The sequence below is a fragment of the Penicillium longicatenatum genome (genome assembly GCF_028827895.1).
Source record: "Penicillium longicatenatum strain IBT 33135 chromosome Unknown contig_6_segment0_segment0, whole genome shotgun sequence".
Lineage (NCBI taxonomy): Eukaryota > Fungi > Ascomycota > Eurotiomycetes > Eurotiales > Aspergillaceae > Penicillium > Penicillium longicatenatum.
In genome coordinates, this window is record NW_026643123.1 from 1,771,824 (window position 1) to 1,792,962 (window position 21,139).

The window sequence follows — 21,139 nt, forward strand, 5'->3', positions numbered from 1 at the left end:
CCGATCGACAAGCTTCGGTGTTGTGATTGGCAGACACGGAACATGTTCAATCCTCCGGCGGTGTTTCCGCCAAAGTTGCATCATAAATCCTATAGTGCTAACAGAAGAGACCGAGAAGTTCGGAGTCGGCGTTTTAGACTATTTGACACAGGTGGATCAGCCCCTTACTACCTTAGTACTAGTAAATAGATAAATGTAAAAAATCCACTGTTCATGCATTTCTCCTTCCTCATCATTCCTTTCTACTGTACTCGGTAGAAAACTTCACAATGGCGGATTCAAAGCAGAAACTCCGAGTGGTCATTGTGGGTGGATCAATTGCTGGTCTCACATTGGCACACTGCCTAATTAAACACGGAATTGATTTCGTCGTGCTAGAGGCGCGCGATGAGATTGCGCCTTATGAGGGTGCTTCGATTAGTGTCATGGCACTTGCTGGGTTGGCACTTGATCAACTAGGTATCATGGATGATATTCTTGAGGAAAGTGATCCAGTGCAGGATTTATACAATTATGATGCAGATGGAAAACTGATCTGTTATTTGGATATCCCAAAGCGGTTCACGGAATGGTAAGTCGGAAATCTTGGGCCATATGTCAGGCCTTGCATTGAGCACGGGTTTTACTAATATCCGCTAAATTAGGTTTGCGTACGGTTCAGTTTTCTTACCGCGTCAAACACTACTTCGGATCTTATACAAACACCTACGAGAACAACAGAGCTCTGTCTTTACAGGCAAAAAGGCCACCGACGTCGATCATCATGATGGCGGTGTCATGGTCCGCTGCGCCGATGGGTCGTCGTTTCAGGGTGATATCGTTGTCGGCGCTGACGGAGTGAGGAGTCAAGTCAGACAGCAAATGTGGTCGCATATGGATACAATTGGAATGGGAAAGGAAGCCCAGGCAGATCGTGATCGTACGTGAAATCTCTACCCGATGAACCTGACGAACAATCTCCTGCATTCGGACTTTGATTTCATCTTTTGTCCATAACTACGAAACTAACAGCTCTCTAGTAATGACGTGTCAATGGAGCTGTGTATTCGGAATCGCTTCACCTGTGCCCGGAACGAAATCACCCGGGTATTACCGCACATACGGTGAAGGTTGGCATATTCTCGTGGTTGTTGGAAAGTATGATAAGGTTTACTGGTTCTTTTTCAGAAACCTGGATCGCCTATACGAAGCCCATGAGATTCCACGATTCAAGAACGAGGACATTGAGGCACATATCACACCTTATCTTGGTGCGACGGTTCACGGATCTGTTAAATTGGGGGACATATGGAAGCGAGTAGAAGCTACAGCTTGGGTTCCAATAGAGGAGGCTCTCCACGAGCATTGGTCTGTAGACCGATTTGCATGCATCGGAGATGCAGCACACAAGGTATGTTGGATGGTGTAGATGATAATCACGCCAAGAACAGAGGGTTAATAAGACTAATTGTCGGTCAGATGACACCGAATGGGGGGCTCGGTGGTAACACAGCCATTGAAAGCGCAGTCTCCATCTCCAACTCCATTGCTGCTATTCAAAGATCCGGAAAGAAACAAACCAAGGAGATCGGTCAAGCTTTAAAGGAGTGGGAAAAGCATCGCAAGGACCGGCTTGTAGCTCACTACAAAGCTGCAGCTGACAATGTCCGATTGGACACGTTAGCAGAGCCCAAACACAAGGTCCTCTTGAAGTATATGGGAATCTTTGGGCCAATAGCCGCAATTAGTCGATCGGTTCTTACAGCTGGTGCAGAGAGAGTTGACTGTCTACCTCCACCAGCAAAATCCTACCAAGGAACCATGCCCTACAAGTGTCACGATGATTTGACACGAGTCGTCAAAGAGAAAAAATCCAAGAGAGCACTCTGGAGTCTCCCACTTCTAGGCTTTACAGCAGTCGGTGTCTCAACAATGGGCGTAATCATGCCTAAAGTACTTCCAGATTTAATTAGCTTGATGAAGCAAGGAATCTGGGTTCTGAACACAGACAGCATAGTCAGCCTGAGTGCCCCCATACTCGGCTACAAATCGTTAGACGACTTCCTGAGAATCTTCACGACATTCTTCCTACCGAGCCTCACAGGCGCAGACCCCGTATCGCAATCGCAAGCATTTACCTTCCTTATGGATGCCACTGGTATCTTCGGTATCTGGCTCTTAGAAAGCTACCGAAAAGCACACACCAAAACAGCACCACTACTGTATGTATACCCTAAATATCAAACAAACACAAATCTAATCGAAAGATACAGTCCAATTTTAATGGCTAGTCTAGCCCAATTGAGAGGAATGGGAATAATCGGTCCAATATACTCCGCTCTCCAATATCTATCCATCTCCATCGAAGACATGGCCGGAAATCACAAGCGTGAAATAGAGCCAACAACAACATACACTCTTCTCGCCTCTTCGCTAATCGCTCAAGGTGTACCATGTCAAGCATCTTTCCTGGCGCCCTCTCTCAGCGATAGAAGATGGTGGAACGCCATCTGGCAACTCTTCCCAGTACTAGTCCCGCTCGTTCAAATCCCCCTAAAGATGGTCTTAAGCAACCAGAACACCGAGTCCGCATCGCTGGAGATCCGGAAAGAAAACCGCCAAAGAAGTATCAAAACGATCAGGGTAGCGTACCGTTCTTTCGCTGCGGTTTCCGCGTTAGGGTTCTTGTATGCCCGTAATATCGCGCCGGGTGGATCTTCGGCCATGAGCCTTTTCTGGCCTGGTTGGATCAAACCTGAAGGTCTTTCGCTAATGGATGGACTTCGGAAGTTCCTGCAATGGGATCAGATATTGACTATGGGATCTGGATTCGTGTGGTTGGCATTACGCTTTAGGGAGTTGAAGAAATCAGGCGTACAGTTTTCTGCTTGGAAGGGTGCTTTGGGGTTGATTGGAACTACATGTGCCTTTGGACCGGGGACTGCATTTGCGCTTGGATGGGGATGGAAGGAGGAATTACTTCACAAGTTAGATGTCAGTCTGAGGCTGTGAAGGTGAGAGGCTTGACCTCCTCCATCAAACGCATTGAGCTGTGAGGAGGAATGTGTTGCTGGTTGAGCCTTATCTCTCGTCTCAGTCTTGCAAGAGGCAACATTACCTTCAACATTCCCCTCCCTACGATCCTCAGGAAATCTAAATTAACCAGATCTGTTGGCTTCAATGATCCTGTTTCCCGGAAGCCTAATCTACTCCCGACACTCCAATCTGGGGTTGACTTTTTACTGTGGGCCGCTCATCATCCACCAGGCACGATTGTTGCGACAACCTTGGAAGGCAGCTCCAAATGTTAGTTCGGCGCCCATGGCGAATTTTAAATCCTACTACATGGAGTTGTAATGTTCTTAAATACCTTATTGTATTAAATTAAAGTTTTTAAATTGAGCTTATTATCTTTGAACGCCCACCCGAGGTATTTAAACAGGCGATTCATGCGGTTTCTGACTGGCGTTCTTTTTCAGTATATGTGCGATATTCGTTATCCCGCAATATATATTTCAACTCTCTGTAGATCACTGGCAAACACATATTCCAAAAGTTTTCACTACAGGCTCCGGGCCTGAAATTGACCCAAATTAAATAATTTCTAAATGGTTTATCTCTATAAAAAAAAACTATCAAGACACATATAGGTAGCCAGAAGACCAAACGCAGAAGCAGCTTTTAGAAACCAGTGTTTATTCTTGGGTATTCTGGGTTGAACCTTCATAGGTACACCCTCAGGTTCTTCTTCCAAGGTTGTGATCAACCTGAACCTCCGCAGGTGTCAACTTGAATATTATCGACTGGGAACAAAGAGCATACAGCATTGCAGCCACGTTGTAGCAGCCAAGGAGTGGAAAGCGATACATATGAGATCAGCGAGGTTGAAGCGCTGCTTGCCAAGTCGACAGTACTTAATGTTGTTTGGTGCCTCGTGAAGTGGGCAGGCTTTGATGATGATGAAAATACATGGCAGGAACAGGATGACATCAGCTTAGACCACGATATCAATTTTGGGGCGAGCTATCAAGAGGACTTCGGTGTAGAATTACTCAAGAAGCGAGAAGGGAGAGGGAAGATTGAATATTTGGACAAATGGAAGGGTCCTTCGACGGGTAAGAATTCCTGGGAGAAGGAACTTCAAGGAAGATACAATACACTCTGAACGAATTAAAGAGTTTGAGACAAGGCAATGGAGGAACAAGTTTGAAATCATTGCATTGTATCTTAAGACTAGCAACCTTGCAAGTATTTGCATAAGATGGTTATGAGTTCCCCTTGGCAATAGATACTAGTTTCAGTTATGAGGTATGATATATTGCACCTTTTGGACATAATTTTGGACCGCACGTGTAGTGGGCTGATAAACAAATTGGCGGCGGATTGTGACAATGATAGGAATGACAACAATACACACTAATACTCAAATACTGGAGTGGATCAGATGTAACTTGTAAATCTCGTGATTTGTAGGATCGTAAGTTTCTAGCGGGTGGGAACTCCAATAAGTGGGGTTGGCCCAATCTGGTGGGAAAATTAATCACCCAGCCATGCCCGTAATATTGTGACTAATTAACTACGAAAGGTAGGGATCATGCCAGACCCGCGACAGGATTGGAGGCGGACTGGATCGACGGCAGGTCTTAGCCTCGATTATTACCGCTTGCCGTTGGGCATCGCACATCGCACATTTTGGCGCATGATACAAACTAGGCTAGGGGTGAGCTAACGCCAAAAGGGTTACCGCGTGCGGCCCGCCTCAGACATATATGCACCTTCCTTGACCTCCGGCCAACGCAACTCCACCCTGGGCTCTTGGGCAGCCCTGGAGAGGATCATAAGCGGAGTAGCGTCGCAGTGGCCCCGGGGCCGGCCCGCCTCACAAGGCCAGGCTGTTGAAGCGGGAAGACTACGCGGTATCACCATACTAAGGTTAGAGGCTCTCTGTGACCAATGAGCATCTATTGCAACATACATGGGTTTTATTTGGATAATATGACCCTTTTTCTGTGGGATGAGCTTGGCAAGCCCATAATGATCTCCAGTATTAGGAGGGCGCTGATCTCTAAATAAAAGTCTACATATATGTAAGAAGACGGCTTGATAGAGAGTGAAGGCAAGGAATGCTGGTCTATAAGACTGTCGAGTACATGATCTTTCCGAGTTCCGAGTCCGCTCGTACTATCTAGAGTATATCGACGAATCTGGTTGTGATAAACAGATCGACTTTGGGGAACTGGCTGATCATTGCTTGGTACCATATCTACATACTATTCAGTTCTCTCAGTTTCATTGTAATTGACGGTGCTAAATCCTTCTAGTAGATTCTTAGGGTGGGATTTATTTATCATAGGTATTTTGGGGCTCGGCTGGTGGGACCATTTTTGAGGACTTGGTTGAGGTGTTTCTAAGGTAATATTGTGGGAAATGGCTGGAGCCTGGATCTCAGACTGTTTTGGCGATAGAGAATGCCTTTTTCCACTACTTTGATTGTATTGAAAAAAGTATGTTTAGATGCGGGAGTGAAATTCCTTCATTTACCTTCGTGTTTGCTAGATTTGAATTCTATCGAAGAGTTTTTCTGAGCTGAAAGCATTCAAATATTATTTAAAAAACATTGGTATTATACGAAGGTAGCCCTGAATAGGGATTTAGTTATTTCCTAGAGTGGTGTGTGGATTGTGTACGTGTAACTTGTAAGGGAGAAAAGTGCGAAAGATCACTTCCGATATACAGACGTGACTCGTTACAGTAGCAACTACAAGTGTTGGTCTTGTCATTACATTTCCATTCTGGCCCCCACGGGGTGATCTACCCATTAGCTGAATTGAACCTTGTGGGTTTCACCATACCCTTGGCGGTAGGGTTTGGGATAGTTTTCTCTGAATAAAACATGGAAGCAAATTTGGAATTCTTCAGTACCTGATTTATTTTGGATACCAGAAAAAGTCAGTTACCTTTAAAAGCAGGTACCTGGAATGGTATGTGTCGTGAGCCCCAAGGCCCTTTAGATCTATGAGAGCTGCCAAGGTTTTATTGGTCATTACGAAACTCTGAATCTAGCCAAACCTCTCTGCGTGTAAGGAATCGGGGGCCTTACCCCACCTCAAATGTTAATAGATTAAATGTTTAATACAAAAATAAAGAAATAACAAATTTTCCTTTTCTATTAAGACGCAATGGCCAAACTACATCACTATTCCTCGCTGTTCTCTCATCTCTTCACTCTCTAACATCCCCCGGCACTTCTGCCACAGCTCGCCCTGCATCCTCTCAACCTCCACGATCACCCAGTGCGGTATAACAACCGGCCACTGGCGCTTCATAGCGAACAAACAACATCTGAACACAATGAGCCACAACTGTGGTGTCAATCACGTCAATGTGCAACCACCCTCCGAGCCGGCCTTGTCATTTCGCCATCATCATTCTGCCGACACTGGCAATGTCACTCTTCGGCACGCTGACACTCGGTCTCTACGAAAGACTTGCGATCGATGCTATCAGCAAAAGCTACGCTGTTCTGGAAATAAACAGCCCCTAAGTCAATGCTCCCGATGTCGCAAAGCGGGTTTGAACTGCGTATACAGTGCCCGAGCAAGTAGAAAGATACCTGTCGACAGTATTCACAGTCAGGTTGACTGGCAGTCAATCGCGGACTCGATGGCATTCCCGCCAGACGATCTGGCCCAAATTGATGGCGGCTTATCGGGATCTACTCCAACATGGTCTCCAGACGAATTCGTGGATTTTGGTTCAGACCTGGCCGATAACTTTATACCAAGCCCTGACCCCGGGCTTGCTGGCCTCCAGCCTTCGGGCGGAGACTCGAGCTCAGGTACCTACGACTTCTTACCAGATTTTGCCTCTGCTGAAGATAGTGAAAGGGTGTCATGCCTCACCTCAGGATATGACACCGAGCTGGTCAAAATCTGCCAGTTGCTGGAAGACACATTGGCTGGTATTGTTCAAAACAGTTACACTGATAAGGGTATCAACGGCTGTAAGTATCAGTGTGGAATACGTGGCGTATCGGCTCTAGCCATTATTACTTTCAATTAGGCTGATCATCGACGCTTAGGTCCAATTGGGAAGGTGTTTGGCGTCTTCGACGCCGCCTTGAAGGTGCTGTCCACGGACTCAGACGCCACTATATGCGGTAGAAGGGAGGGCCAAGAGCCTATAAAACGGTGCATACAAGCGAAGCACGCTTTATTAGCTGCCCAATGCTATGTCACTAGCGTGAGGCTTATGTCTTATCTTGCAGAGCATCTACTTCGCAACCTTCGTGACTTGGCAGACTCTCCAGCGCAAGGTCCAGCCGGTATTGCAACAACAGCAACATTAGGCGCATGCCCCTCTGCCCCTACCAAGCACACTTCCTCAAATTTAACGCTGGGCGATCTTTACTCCCGACTAGATCCACTTGGCTACGCCCTCAACTCAGCCGTTACTATGTTACGGATTGGTAGCAAGTATCTTAGCGGTATGGAAAAAGCGCTTGCGCTACCTGTACATCTCATTGCTACCGCTGAGCCATTATCCACCAGACCGTTGCGGCGTAGGTCAGATGAACTGGGCGTACTTACTAGAAAACAACCAAAGTTGCCCCTTACAGCCCGCTTTGTCGCTGTAATGTGGGACGATGAGACGGCAGTAACAGACGCAAATCCCGTCGCTAGCTTCCGGCGTTGCTACGCCGAGATACTGAATCTTACACCTCGTGCCGGTCACTGAGGTACAGGAAAAGCAACACCCCTAGGCTAGAAGCCTCCAACTCTATAATTGCTGTGTTCAACGGCGCTGGAGTTAAGCCAGGATTCGTTTCGCTAGAACGAAAATGCCTCTTAAGATTGACCGGCCCCTTACGATGGTTGAACGGTAGTGTCTTTTCCAGGGTTTCGATCTCCACTCCTTCAAGTTGGAAGCGGCGCAAATATAAGGGAACGGAATAGATATATTTAGAGTTGGGACTATTGGATGGCGTTATGGGGATGAAATTATGAGCTCTGAAATGCCTCGGCTTGGAGACTTTTGCGTTATACATAAATGATCGTAGAACGATAATGAAAAGTTGAGTCCCTATTTGCAAACAATTCACTTGTACCTTGTACCTGCCGTGATCGACGCGTATCCAAGGATGACCGCCGTTACCTGACTAGTAGCTTTTCGGCCACAGGTTTTCCAAGAATAGTGTCAACGACCTCCATGTCTTTCGGGGCGAAGTCTTCCACGCCATATGCAACCTCTGCGGTCTCAAAAGTCTGTAGAAAAGCCACGACTGCCATACGCATCTCCATTCTCGCCAAGAATCGCCCCATGCAAATCCGGCTACCTCCTCCAAACGGCCACATAGCCTCCTTCATCTCCTTAGTAGCGGACTCCCAGCGATCAGGGTTCCATGTTTCAGGGTCTGGGAAAATGTCTGGGTTGCGCTGCAAGAGGTAGGTGAAAGGATTTGCGGTTATGCCCTGAGGAACGAAACAGTTCCCCAGCATACGACCACCCTCCGGCTACATTAAAGTTAGCAAGAAGATCCACTAAATACTATGTTCAGCGCTTGACTTACGACGACGCGTGGCAGTGGACCCACGATAGGTGGATATAATCGAAGACTCTCATCTATCACACAGTCTAGATATGTTACAGCACGGAGCTGATCATTAGTTGGCTGCTGGGGCAGTTCAGCTAGCTTGATGTCTTGCAGCAGTCGCGCGCGGACTCGCGGACTTTCGAGAAGAGCATAGAAAAGGTACGTTAGCGGGAGCGCTAACGTGTCAGTTCCGGCAACCAAGTACAACTTTGCGTTGGAGACAAGCTCGTCCTCGGTGATCGCTGCCTCATGTCCTTTTTCACCCATAATCTTATCGAAAAAGTTGGGCCTCGGGTTATCTGATTGGGCTAGATGGTGTCTGTATCGATTCAAAGCATTTTGGGCGTGATCTAGCAAGCGAACATTGATCTTCTCCATTGCGGTGAAGGGCCAAATTGGCCAATCCTTTGTCTCTTTATGCGGCCTACCAGTGACGGTGACACGAAGAATATTGTAAGGTACCAAAGCCTGTATATCTTTGACATATTGGTGATCCTGTTCCGGTTAGTACGCGGTTTCTCATCGGTAGACTTGGCTTGTACTTACCTTACCATCCTCGAGAGTCTTAAAAGACTGTCCAAACGCCAGTTCTGCGATGACATCGGTCGCGTAGAAATGGTTCCACTTGTAGAGATCCATATAACCCTTTGTGTCTCTCTCTTTTTTCAGTCCAGACATCAAGAGATTCACCTTCGACTGAACGACTGGCTGAAGACTCTTCAGCGAGGACTCGGACATACCGCCGGCCAGCAGCTTCCGTAGTTTCGCATGGTACACCGGGTCCGTAGTGGTGAAAACGCTCGGCGTTGGCTCCGCAGTGAGATTCTCATAGAAAACAGGCTTGAGAAAGGTCTTGAATACTTGTTTCACTGACCCGGAGTCTACAACCGAGACCTCCCGTGGATTAATGCGCACAGTTGGACCTGGGAAACTTCAGGTCAGTGCTCAAGGTTCCACGGGGATGAATTCAGGCCGCGAACCATATTTAGCGTGAAGAGACGTGAGATAAACGTGTCTCTTGCCGCGGAAAATGTTAATAAAATGGACTACGCCTGTGAACTTGGTGTAGAAAGGGCCAGGAAGATGTGCTAGTGGTCCTGTCAAGGACGAATATATGAAAAACTGGTATAACCTCAATTAGCGCCGAAAAGATGGCTATTGCTGTGTAATGTAGAGACTCACTGCGGCACCGCTCAAAGCCAGTATAAGGAATATGAGGGGAAGTGATAACAGATCATTGACTGGCTGCATGGTCAGTCTGGAAGTCAATCAAAGGACTCTAAGCGTGAACAGATTGAGAGAAGACCGGGTGAAATCCACCTTAATTTACACACCCACATTGTGGCGGCCGGTGGAAACCACCTTCTACTAACTTACTTTTGCAATAAAGCTTTCAAGTCATCGGCAACATTCCAGTATGCTGGTCGAGATCATCAGAGCTCCCAAGATATTGAGGAAAATTGTATGCCGGTGAAATTCGGTGATTCTATTTACCAGAACCAAGGTATTCGGCACTAACTTAAGTTAGCTGCAATTGCAGTCAGCAGCGTAACAGACGGCAGCCGAACACCCCTAAAACACAATCTCCGATAACTTAGATCGGCGAAACTTAGCTTAACCTACCATGCATATCTTGAAAGATCACCGATATTTGTTCGTAACTTGCCCATAACATTGTATTATGCCGCAGGCCCGTCAACTCTGCGCTAGTTAGTGCTATCTGCCCCCCGAAGCACATTCGCCCGTGTATGTACAAGTATACCGTATACCGATCATCCCTGCCGGATAGCGCTAGCTAATGAATTGACACCTGAATCAGTCTGAATTGGTTTGGATTAGCTTTATTTTATAACGCAGAAAACAAACATATATGAAATAGAATAATCAAACAATGTACGGTCTGAAATTCAGGCCAATCCAGGCGAATTTAGGCATCAATGTTAATACTAGCGGCGTCCGACAGGGGTGGCCGGTATACCCATATACCCCCTGGTACCCGTGCCCAATCCAATGCAATGGACATGTGGCAACCAATAATTATCTCAATTTGATCTCAAACATTTCTTGATTTATGCAAACGGCCCACGGATATGTCTTTTCGCGTAAACTACGCGCGAAGACGCTTGTTGACTCAAAACTATGGCGGTCTGCAGCGTCCGTCGGCTCAACGGCGTCGCTATTTTGCGACCGTGCCGCAAAAGGAGAAACACGTTGCGATTCTCGGCGGTGGTATAACTGGGCTTTCAGCAGCAACAGATATACTGTCCAAAGGGGAACCTTGCCGCATTACCATTCTAGAGAGTCAAGCTAGACTCGGAGGTTGGATTACCTCCGAGTTTGTCGATGTTCCTGGTGGCAAAGTGCTTTTCGAAAAAGGCTGCCGCACACTCAGGCCCGCAGGGGCAAGTGGACTCACTACTCTTTCCATGATCCATCACCTTGGCTTGGAAGAAGAGTTGTTGACTTGCAGTACGGATTCAGCAGCGGCCAGGAATCGATATGTCTATTACCCCGACCGTTTGATCCGGGTACCGAGTTCACTTGCAGAACTTCCCAAATTCTTGCTCTTTGAGCCTTTGGCCAAAGGCATCATTCCCGGAATTCTGAACGACTTCCTCAAACCCTATAAATCGGTTGTTAACGGAAACGATGCTTCAGTGGCAGATGTTATCTCTGATCGGTTGCACCCGGATCTCGTCAATTTGGTTTCGGCGGTTCTTCATGGCATCTACGCAGGCAATGTTCAGACGCTAGGTTTCAATGCAATTTTTCCTCAGCTTGACTATTACATGAAACAGCACGGTGGTATAGTACGAGGAATGTTGTACAACATGAGAAGAGCTTGGTATGATGAGGTCGTGCTACCGTTGCATGACGTTTTGACGATGCAGCAAATAATGCGCGACTGGGAGGCTCGGCGAGATAAGAGAATTGAAGGGCATCGCATGGAGGAGAAAACAACAGCTTTACAGGGAGCGAAGCGCTCTAGCATTTACAGCTTCAAGAAAGGTATTCAGCAATTACCAGACAAGATGGAGGAAGTGCTACGGAGAGACCCGCGGGTCAGCATCGAAACAGGTTGTTCGGTATCTTCGATACACATGGATGAAACCCAAGCCTGTGGTGGTCTCTTAGTGAAAACTGGTGCGAACGGAGAGACAGAGCGCCATTTTACTCATGTGATTTCAACAATTCCAAGCACAAATTTAGGAGAACTACTGTGCTCCGACCACATCGACATCGACATGGACGAGGCAAGTCGCGAAATCAAGAGGATATTGCAGCTTAATAGAACTGTTAATGTTATGGTGGTCAACTTATGGTTCGCCGAATTAGACCTGCTACCAGTCAAAGGATTTGGGTACCTTATTCCCAAAGAAACACCGGCCGGTCAAAATCCAGAATGCGGCCTGGGCGTTATCTTTGACTCTGACGCTTTGCAGGGTCAAGATACAGTGCAGGGCACCAAGCTTACTGTCATGCTTGGGGGACATTACTGGGACAAGTGGCCTGAAAAGGATCTACCATTAGCGTTGGATGGCATTTCGAAAGCTAGAAGTCTGCTGTCCCGCCACCTGGGAATCACTGCAGAGCCCATGGCGACATGCGCAACAATGCGCAGAAATTGCATACCGCAATATGGGACGCATCATCTTAGCCATATGCGGAACCTCCGCCAGGCTTCGCAGGACAAGTATAAGGGCAGGCTTGTACTTGCAGGAAGTAGCTACGATGGCGTGGGCGTTAGCGATTGCATCCGCAGCGGAGTCTACGCTTCGCATAGCTTGCACTCAGTATCTAAAGCTAGTGGAGGGTTAAGAGGGGGGCTCTTCAAGTCACACACAGATACAGACGATCCTGGGACATTTGTCTCCGTGTCGCAGAAGCATCTTCGGTGGAACTTCCCTTGAACCTGAGACTGAGCTAAAAACTTCACTCGGCTTTCATAATTGGACTACATGTAATTTAACTTATCTTCTTGCTACTCTGGCTTGCTGTGGAATCAGTGATCAATAGGAATAGGAATGGCCCGTGGACATCAGACCAGAACCACAAACCGAAAATTGAGGTGACTGCAACCTGGCCTTTCTTCAAGTTGTTATTGGTTTGTTGCATATAGGCACGGCTTCCTCTAACTACTCTGTATGTATTATATACTCCGTACTGCGTAGCATGCATTACATAGGCTGGCCATTAATTGCCCGACTTCCCCATCATTGTGGCAAGAGTCTCAGAGGCCTCTCGCGCATACTCGCACTTTGCTCGAATCCCCGCACCATACCTATAGAACAACAGCGGCAGAGGCATGCAAGCCAGCGCCAAAAATGCTGGCACCGATGACGCCCAATGAATGCCCAGATTCTGGTACATATACGGCGTAAATAGAGGAAAGGCCGCGCCGAATAGACTGCGGACAATGCTATTGGCAGCCATGACGCTCGCGGCGTATATAACATAAGAGTCGATCAGATAATTAGCCACCGCTAGGAAAACCAGCGTCATTCCGAATCCGAAGGGGGCAGTGGCGAGAATACTGACGACCCAGTGAATATTGGCGCCGTTTGTCCATGCAAACCAGAAGAGACCTACTGAGAGACAAATGCTCCCAATAATAGCTGGTGGTAGGCGATCCTCGGGAGCCGCACCAATCTCCCCACGCTCGACAGCGGCGCGGCTGAGCTTGATATATCGATAGCCGTTGTCCCATACAGTATACATGACGGCTACTACCATACCAATGGCTACACCAAGGAACGAGAGACTACCAATACCGATACTCCAACCACGATTGATCGAGTACACGATTGGCATAGCCCCGAAGAGGAGGTAAAGCGTGCCATAGACGATAGCAACGTAAATGGAGAGGAGAGTGACGATCGGCTCTCGGAAAAGCATAACCCAGGGACGGGAAAGCGCGATACCGAACGCCTGCGTGGGACTCGGCCGCTGGCCTCCTATCTGCAAACGTGTGCGGAAGACCTTGCCCGTCTTCTTCTCGAGGGCCTTGGCTCGTCGTTCCAGAAGGACCGGGGAATATGTTTCCGGAATAGCGACAATACTCCATATCCAGACGACGCCAGAGGCAATCGTCATCATGCCCATTACCCAGCGCCATCCGACACTTTCACCAACGAAGCTCCCAACGACGGGCCCCAGAGTAGGTCCGACAAAGACTGCGCCAGAAAAAACAGCCAAAGCGAGGCCACGCTGCTCGGCAGAAAACATATCGGCTAGGATGCCACTAGCGTTGGTCATAGGCCCTGAGCCTGCAATTCCGCCTAGAGCACGGCAGACGAGAAGGGAGGTGATGCTGTTCGCACCAGCTGTCCCAGCATTAAAAGCCGCCAAAGCCGCGAATAAGATAATGTTTAACAACCTTCGGCCGTACAATTCTGACAAGGGAGCAAAAAGGACTGGACCCACTGCGTATCCCAGAACAAACAGGGAGAGGCCCAGAGTAACGACTATCGTGCTTTGATCGAAGTCTCCCATGATTTCCTCCGTTACACTTGAATATGCTGATGAGCAGAAAGTGACGACGAAAGTCGCAATCGAGGCACCGATAGCCACCACCCATTTTCGAAAGGTCGACCATTCCAAGGGATTCCGCGGATCGTTAGGTATAAACTCGCAGATGTATGGATGGTCCTCGGTCCCACTTCCCAAATAGCTGTGTCGTAATACTGCTGGCGTCAATAGAATATCGTCGAACGCAACTCGAAGCAATGAAGCCGCTTGTGGTGTCGTGTGAATAGCTTCCATTTCCGACTCTTGCTCGCCGTACTTCTCAGGCACATTGAGCGCAAATGGGACCTCTTTATCATTTGTCTTTTGATTTGCGAGCACTGTTTTCGGCGGCGCCTGTGCAACAGACTCAATGTGGCTACTCTCTGTACTGGCTCGTGGCGGGATCGTTTTGCTGGATGTTTGTGGTGTGGGCTGCATGTATTCGGTGTCGAATCCAGGTTCGTCATCTGCTTTGATAGAGTCAAGTGTGAGAGGATTACGTGCCGCGTCGGTCCTGCGGGGGACGACACTGTGGTCACCCATCGAAGGTCTTCGGCTCGAGGATATGGTCCTTTCCTGTGAAGACTGGGAGACCTCGTGCGTAGGTGTTGGTGGCATGGCACGGAGCAACGAACGTAATTTAACTGTGTACAGCACTTGATTGACAAATGGAGTTGCCGTCCCGAGGTGCTTGGACGATGATTTGAATTGTGTGAGATCCGCCCGTGACTTAAGGCTCAACTCAGCACTAGTTAATAGCGAGTTCTAGGGAAGTATGTGAGATGTCAGTCGGTGCCGCTCAGAAGTCAACGAAGAGCAGACGAAGATTAGACAAAGACCAGAGGAAAACGTCGCCAGTACAGAATAGAGCAAGTCAATTAGAAGCGCGTTATTAAGGAGCTTGCAGTAAGTTAGGCGTTCAAACGGAGTTCGAATTCGAACAAATTCGAACTCCGTCCCCAAGGGCTTATTATCGGAGATGCACTAGTGTTGCGCATCACGGCTCGGTCCTTCCTGCAAATCCAGCCGCGCTAACTAGTTAAGTCTGCATAAACGCCGAACGCCCCTGACGCATTGAAACGTGGGTATCCTCATGATCCTTGATCGAAAAATACATAAGAGGTATTGACGCGAAAAACAAAAAGGTTGATTGTAGCCGTGTCAACGAATAGAAGGCTAATACAAGATTCATAGTTCTCTGTTTGAAAGTTTTTTATGACGCGTCTAAACAACCAAGTTGACTCGAAAGAGAGGCTGTGATTGCGAAGTGTAGCGCATTATACAGCAACGTTGAATACATATCCCTTTTGTTTGTTTTCTCTATTTTTGATAAGTTTGTAGCTCTCAATATTAAAAATTGATTTTCTTGTTTTCACTCTGTTTTCTATTTTGCTATAACTTCTGTAGTGAGAACAATATCAGCATTTTGACATTTCTGAGATATGCCTGACAATCGTCTCCACTTCGTCCTTCCTTTTTGGAAGATGGTGACCGGCCTCGCATTCGAAAATCACAGAAGCTCCTGCTTGATAATGGTTCTTTACTAACCTCCGCGCCCGAGCCAACGAGAAATCTTTGTTGCCATGGATATGAAGCGTGGGTACTTGTATCTCTGCCTTGTTCAATCCATACGTCCGAGCATTGTTGTTCAACCACAAAGAGGCCTCATTGGGGAAAAAGCAGCAGGACATAACAGCAAAGCGCAATTCAGGTAGCCAGGGCAACACGCCTTGCTGTTGCTGCCAGAGCAGAAAAGCGACGGCAAGTGCACCCTCAGAGAATCCGATTGCCCCGATTATTTCCGCGTCCACATTGCTCTTCTCCGCTTCCCATTGTGTGACCGCCTCGCGGACAGACTGATTGATCCTCTGGAGGCTGTCGTCAATGGATTTGCTTTCACGCCCGAACCAGGAATAGTAGGGCTCATTTCCACTGAACATTGGCAGAACGCCTGGTCCAGCAGTAGAACACTCGTAAGGGCCGTCGACGAAGATGAACTGGAACTCATTCTTCAAAAGGAAACAAATCCTTGCCATCTGTACATTGAAAATATGGGCCTTCGAGCCTGTGCCATGGAAACAGAGAAGGGCCTTCGAAGGCGCGATTGCGTTGGACATGCTGGGGCGACTTCGTTAAGTTAGCACGCGTCACAAGGTCCTTTTTAGGGGAGCACCGACGTTGATTGTCTTGTTGCTCTATGTCCAATCTCTTTTTTATGATCGCCTCCAGCGGTTTCTAGTGTATCACCTTTTTTTAAACGCGATGATCTTCATGCAGGACCAAGAACCAGTTTGTGAAAAAGCTCAGTTACACATATCTTTATCAGCTGAAATGCTGCAAGCTTTGCTCTGAATTGGCCACATGGCGTAAGAGACATACAGTCAGCCGCAAGACTTCTTGGCTTCAAGATCAGTTACCGTGAGATGCCATATCAGGCTTGACTTGTACTAAGCTGAGCAGGCGTCGTTCAGAAACGCCGGCAAATACCGAAAACACCGAAAATCCCGGGTCAGCCAAAAGTCGGCGTTTGCTACTCCGGTGCATGATAATGCGAGCAGCATATGTTGATGCACGGATAAAACCGCACAAAAAGGAGTAGTAAGAAGTCGGCGTTTACTCCTCCGGTTCATGACAGCCTTGGAAAGATAGCAGCATCTATTGATGTATTGATGAAAGTGCACAAAAAGGGGTAGTAAGTTCAAATGCTTGTATAACACGGGTAACTTCGGTGGAAAGGCTGTTTAGTCTAAGTAAACGAAGGCATAAATCGCGTCAAAAGCTGGCTTTCTGTAACCTTGGAAAGTTAAGGTTACAGCATAGTAGTAGTAACTTCGAAATAAGTTACTGAAAGATGATGAATCTGGCTCGACTTATACTAAGCTGGGCAGGCGTCATACTGAAACACGGGTAGATACTGAAACCCCCAGGACGGCGGCCAAAAGTCGGGGTTTGCTACCTCGGTCTACAACAACTTGAACACTACTATCATCATGTATTGGCCTATCGATACAACCGCACGAAGAAGAACACCAAGGATTTGTACAATGTAGATAACGTCGGTGGCAAGGCTGTTTACTGTAAGTAATTTAAGCCGTGAAACGCCCCAAAAACCGGCTCTCTGTAAAGTTAACGTTAAAATGTACTGGATCAAGCGGGTATGAAACGCAACAATAGACGGATAGATAACGTACATTTTTAAATACTATTACAAGAGCAGATTTAGGGTCTCAATCGTTTTAAAGGTACTTGTTTTTGTCTCTAGGAAAGAACCATTATACGGCACATCACCTCCCCTTTTCTGTAATACTTACGAGAACGAACATGGATTCTATCAAATATCCGCCGTCTCAGCGTGCGGTAATAATAGGCACTGGCGAGAAAGTGCAAATTCAGGATAACATCGAGATCCCTCAGCTGCAAACCGGAGAATTCCTCATTCGTACCGATGCAGTGGCAGTGAACCCCAGCGACACGAAGATGCGTGGCGACTTCGTGACGGTTGGGGGCATTCTTGGAACCGATTACGCTGGTACTGTTGTTGCTCTTGGGCCCCAGGTCGAGTCCGTCAAAATTGGCGACAGAATCTGCGGAGCCCAGAATGCCATGAACGCAAAAACGCCTCTTCGAGGCTCATTTGGGGAATACAACATCTCCGCGGGTAAGGTCTGGTTGAAGTTACCTGCATCGTTGAGCACTGAGGGCGGTGCAACGCTGGGCGCAGGAATCAGCACCGCTGGTCTCGGTATCAAGCTTCTACAACTTCCTCTGCCAGATGCCCCGGTGGACAAGTCAGCCTATGTGTTGGTCTATGGCGGTAGCACAGCAACTGCAACCATTGCTATTCAGCTTCTCCGATTGTGAGCCCAAGCGCCGCCCGAATTTACCACGCAAATGTTACCATAATGCTAACAACAACTACGATAACTATAGAGCCAATCTAACTCCAGTTGTTACATGCTCTCCAAAAAACGCCGCACGAGTGAAGGAATTAGGTGCTGAGGAATCTTTCGACTACCATGACCCAGATTGCGCAAGCAAGATCGTGAGTTACGCCGCATCTGAAAAAAGAGATGAGAGGCACGAGCAACATAGTCTCTAGCCACTTCTCAATTACCGTCGTCATTGATGCTGATCTGATTGTGATTTCAGAGATCTTATACCAAGAACAATCTTCGCTACGCTCTGGACTGCATTACGACGGTTGAGTCAACGAAGTTCTGTTTTGCCGCCATCGGCCGTGCCGGCGGTCGATATGTATCCCTCAACCCATTCGCAGAGCATGCTGCCACCCGGGCGACGGTCAAGACAGATTGGGTGCTTGGTCCTTCGATTTTTGGCGACGGTTCAACGTGGCCCGCTCCTTATGGACGACCTCCCAGCGAGGAGATCCGGGCTTACGGCGAAAGACTATGGAATATCGCACAGAAATTGGTCGATGAAGGAAAATTGCAGCACCATCCCGTACGTGTTTTAGAAGGCGGGCTAGATGGAATCCACGCTGGTTTGGACCTCGTCCGATCGGGCAAGCTTTCGGGCGAGAAATGCGTGGTTCGATTCGGGAAGTATGGGTCTTGAATGCTCCTGGAACGCAATCTGAATGCCCCGTAGTGCAGCACTTACAAGTCCTTGCTCAAGTGTCTTCTGAGATTAGTTTTCCTTCGAATCTTTACAATAGCTCCGAGGTGGTGATCCGGATCCCAGCGCTCGCACAACCTAAGTTCGATTTATGACAACGGGATTCATGCTCCTACCTACATAATCTTTTATAAATGTCTTGACTCGAACATTTGCTACTCCTCAGCCACCATTATGTATTCATATACAAGATGTATGAGTGTTACCACCTGGGCATGCGCTGAAGCAATGTTGCATAACTTAAAGCGGTCGTTGATGCCGACTATAGCGAATTGATCGCTTCTGCCGAGGGAATCGCGACGTATTAGCTAATAACTTATCTATTTGACTACATAGTACTTAGCATCGTTTATTTTTCAAATAAATGAATTGTAAATTCCATAAATGCATACACGTGGGCCACGCGCCACCTCGCACGGCTTATACCCCCACAGGGGGGTGACAAGGTTCAAACTTATACCTCGATTCACAACTTATCTGGCTAGAGAGACAAGGAGCACACATGCGATCGCAATCTGCAATTAATGCTCATAGGATAATTGACTACTCATTTTATAGGCAGCAAGTTCAGGGCGCAAGGTCAGCCAAGCTCCTCCCTGGCCTGAACGACAATTTTGCGTCAACGCCAACTTGTTTTCGTAGGATTGTTTCACGCACTTCCCACTCTTTTGCCGAATCAGCAAGCTCAATCTTCGCAATGTTAGCAAATTGATAGTACGAAATCGGGGCTTGGGGATCAAACTTGCCTCGAAAATTGAATAGAGCGTGGCGACAGCTTTGTGTATCTCGCATTTGGCAATATTATTACCAATACATACCCATTCGCCGTGGCCAAACGTCAAGTCTGCCTTATGCATTTTTTGCAGACGATAGTTGTAAGCAGCTTCGCTTTCATTATCGTCCCTTAGCCAGCGCTCTGGTCTAAAGGAGTGAACATCATCTCCATAGGTTTCCTTGTGGAAATGAGTGACACATCCATTGACAGCGACTGTCGTGCCAGGAGGTATAACACGCCCATCAGGAAGTGTCAGACCAGGGCCTGGAGGTACAATTCGCCGAGATAGCAATGCAGTGGCCGGGTGATACCTAAAACATTCCCGGATGACCGCCTCGAGATATGTGAGCTTAGAAATCTGAGACCACGGAGGCGGCATCGGAAGTCCTGACTCGACAAGTGACTTGTGCAGCTTCTCCTGTACCCTAGGATGTTTGCCAAGCAAGTAGAGAATAGATGTCAGACCGACGGCCACCGAGTTGGATCCGGCGTAGATGGGTAAGGTCACGTAGCCGTTGAGGACGAGATCCGATACCACATCTGGGTGTTTTTTCTGTGCCTCAACAAAAGCAGACATCAGATCTGCAGTCTCCTCCGTAGTATAGCCGCCATTTTCGGTACGCGTCTGAATTGTTTCCCGTGCAACACGCGCGAACGAGCCCTGGCGAGCGAGGAATATCTTGAACAGTGGCGTATTTCGTAAGATTGTACGAAGCTGGGGCATGACGAGAGCCTGTAGCCGTTAGATATGGCAACATTCACGAGTCAAAAGAATACCTCACCATAGCGAGGAATGTCTGAGCAGTATCAACGCCTTTGAACATGGCTGCATGGTCGGCATCTCCACTCATCAAACCAAGATCGGAGGACAATGTAAGCTTCATGACACAGTCATATGCGACTTGACGGCATGTTAGTTCACGAAGCTTACGCGGGCTGGAAGAAACCTACACGAGTGCATCCAACCCGATATCGAGAAAGATTTTCCACAATTTTCGCCGTTGAACTGTTGATTGAATTGCCTGACAAGATCCTTAATTGATGAATTGATGAAGACCTCTGACTTTGTTACATTCGACATGGAGAAAATTCCTGCAATTGGACGTTTGATAGCAGTATGAGTTTTCGCATCCAGAGAGTTGATGATGCTGGGAATGGTCTTTCCGTCCAATTCGTGGTTCATCGCGGCCCAATCCTTTCCCTAAAAGACGAACATGATCAGCAGACATTTATCTAGGGCGGCGCTCGGGAATTGCAAGCGTAACCTACCTTTGGAAGTGGATTTCGGTAGCTATATACGACATCAATCATGGCGGGGTCGGAGAAGCTGACAGTCCGATGCCCTATTTGCACAACCGGACCATATTTTCTGTGTAGGCTTTGAGTAGCCTGACCAGTTCGTCCCCTGTAGGCATCGTAGACCTGGAAAAGCTCTGGGTCGCATTAGAGAGTTGACCACGGATATGAGTATGTATGAGGTACTAACCTGTATATTGGCGGAACCACGGACCAGGAATGGATCGCAAACCTGTCCTGAAAGGAGTTAGAAGCCACCAAATCAAGGCCGCAAGGGCGGCTGAGAAGATTGCCGTAGCCACTGGCAGCATGTTGGGATAAGGCTGCAATGTGGAAAACGTGGGTTTAGAAGG

The 21,139-nt window shown here is 47.7% G+C and overlaps 8 protein-coding genes across 8 annotated transcripts; 4 read left to right on the forward strand and 4 right to left on the reverse strand.

The window, feature by feature from the left end:
• Nucleotides 1-269: 269 nt before the first annotated feature.
• On the forward strand, nucleotides 270-2,991 carry N7484_008854 (FAD-dependent oxidoreductase; the record flags this gene model as incomplete). The annotated part of the gene is made up of 5 exons (XM_057119241.1): nucleotides 270-571; nucleotides 645-919; nucleotides 1,020-1,390; nucleotides 1,459-2,201; nucleotides 2,253-2,991. 5 exons carry the CDS (start codon nucleotides 270-272, stop codon nucleotides 2,989-2,991), a joined length of 2,430 nt encoding a protein of 809 aa, XP_056968796.1.
• Nucleotides 2,992-6,330: 3,339 nt separating this feature from the next.
• On the forward strand, nucleotides 6,331-7,716 carry N7484_008855 (Zn(II)2Cys6 transcription factor domain-containing protein; the record flags this gene model as incomplete). The annotated part of the gene is made up of 2 exons (XM_057119242.1): nucleotides 6,331-6,982; nucleotides 7,061-7,716. The coding sequence occupies 2 exons, from the start codon at nucleotides 6,331-6,333 to the stop codon at nucleotides 7,714-7,716; spliced, it is 1,308 nt and encodes a 435-aa protein (XP_056968797.1).
• Nucleotides 7,717-8,129: 413 nt separating this feature from the next.
• On the reverse strand, nucleotides 8,130-9,823 carry N7484_008856 (cytochrome P450; the record flags this gene model as incomplete). Its single annotated transcript, XM_057119243.1, has 5 exons — nucleotides 8,130-8,492; nucleotides 8,549-9,067; nucleotides 9,119-9,495; nucleotides 9,553-9,694; nucleotides 9,755-9,823. The coding sequence occupies 5 exons, from the start codon at nucleotides 9,821-9,823 to the stop codon at nucleotides 8,130-8,132; spliced, it is 1,470 nt and encodes a 489-aa protein (XP_056968798.1).
• An 839-nt stretch (nucleotides 9,824-10,662) lies between these two features.
• On the forward strand, nucleotides 10,663-12,483 carry N7484_008857 (protoporphyrinogen/coproporphyrinogen oxidase; the record flags this gene model as incomplete). Its single annotated transcript, XM_057119244.1, has 1 exon — nucleotides 10,663-12,483. One exon carries the CDS (start codon nucleotides 10,663-10,665, stop codon nucleotides 12,481-12,483), a length of 1,821 nt encoding a protein of 606 aa, XP_056968799.1.
• Nucleotides 12,484-12,766: 283 nt separating this feature from the next.
• Nucleotides 12,767-14,698, reverse strand: N7484_008858 (MFS transporter; the record flags this gene model as incomplete). Its single annotated transcript, XM_057119245.1, has 1 exon — nucleotides 12,767-14,698. One exon carries the CDS (start codon nucleotides 14,696-14,698, stop codon nucleotides 12,767-12,769), a length of 1,932 nt encoding a protein of 643 aa, XP_056968800.1.
• Nucleotides 14,699-15,498: 800 nt separating this feature from the next.
• On the reverse strand, nucleotides 15,499-16,197 carry N7484_008859 (DUF341 domain protein; the record flags this gene model as incomplete). Its single annotated transcript, XM_057119246.1, has 1 exon — nucleotides 15,499-16,197. One exon carries the CDS (start codon nucleotides 16,195-16,197, stop codon nucleotides 15,499-15,501), a length of 699 nt encoding a protein of 232 aa, XP_056968801.1.
• Nucleotides 16,198-17,401: 1,204 nt separating this feature from the next.
• On the forward strand, nucleotides 17,402-18,655 carry N7484_008860 (zinc-binding alcohol dehydrogenase family protein; the record flags this gene model as incomplete). The annotated part of the gene is made up of 3 exons (XM_057119247.1): nucleotides 17,402-17,937; nucleotides 18,011-18,122; nucleotides 18,230-18,655. The coding sequence occupies 3 exons, from the start codon at nucleotides 17,402-17,404 to the stop codon at nucleotides 18,653-18,655; spliced, it is 1,074 nt and encodes a 357-aa protein (XP_056968802.1).
• A 627-nt stretch (nucleotides 18,656-19,282) lies between these two features.
• N7484_008861 (cytochrome P450 monooxygenase) lies at nucleotides 19,283-21,097 on the reverse strand (the record flags this gene model as incomplete). The annotated part of the gene is made up of 6 exons (XM_057119248.1): nucleotides 19,283-19,405; nucleotides 19,534-20,223; nucleotides 20,273-20,391; nucleotides 20,442-20,691; nucleotides 20,760-20,923; nucleotides 20,977-21,097. The coding sequence occupies 6 exons, from the start codon at nucleotides 21,095-21,097 to the stop codon at nucleotides 19,283-19,285; spliced, it is 1,467 nt and encodes a 488-aa protein (XP_056968803.1).
• Nucleotides 21,098-21,139: the final 42 nt, after the last annotated feature.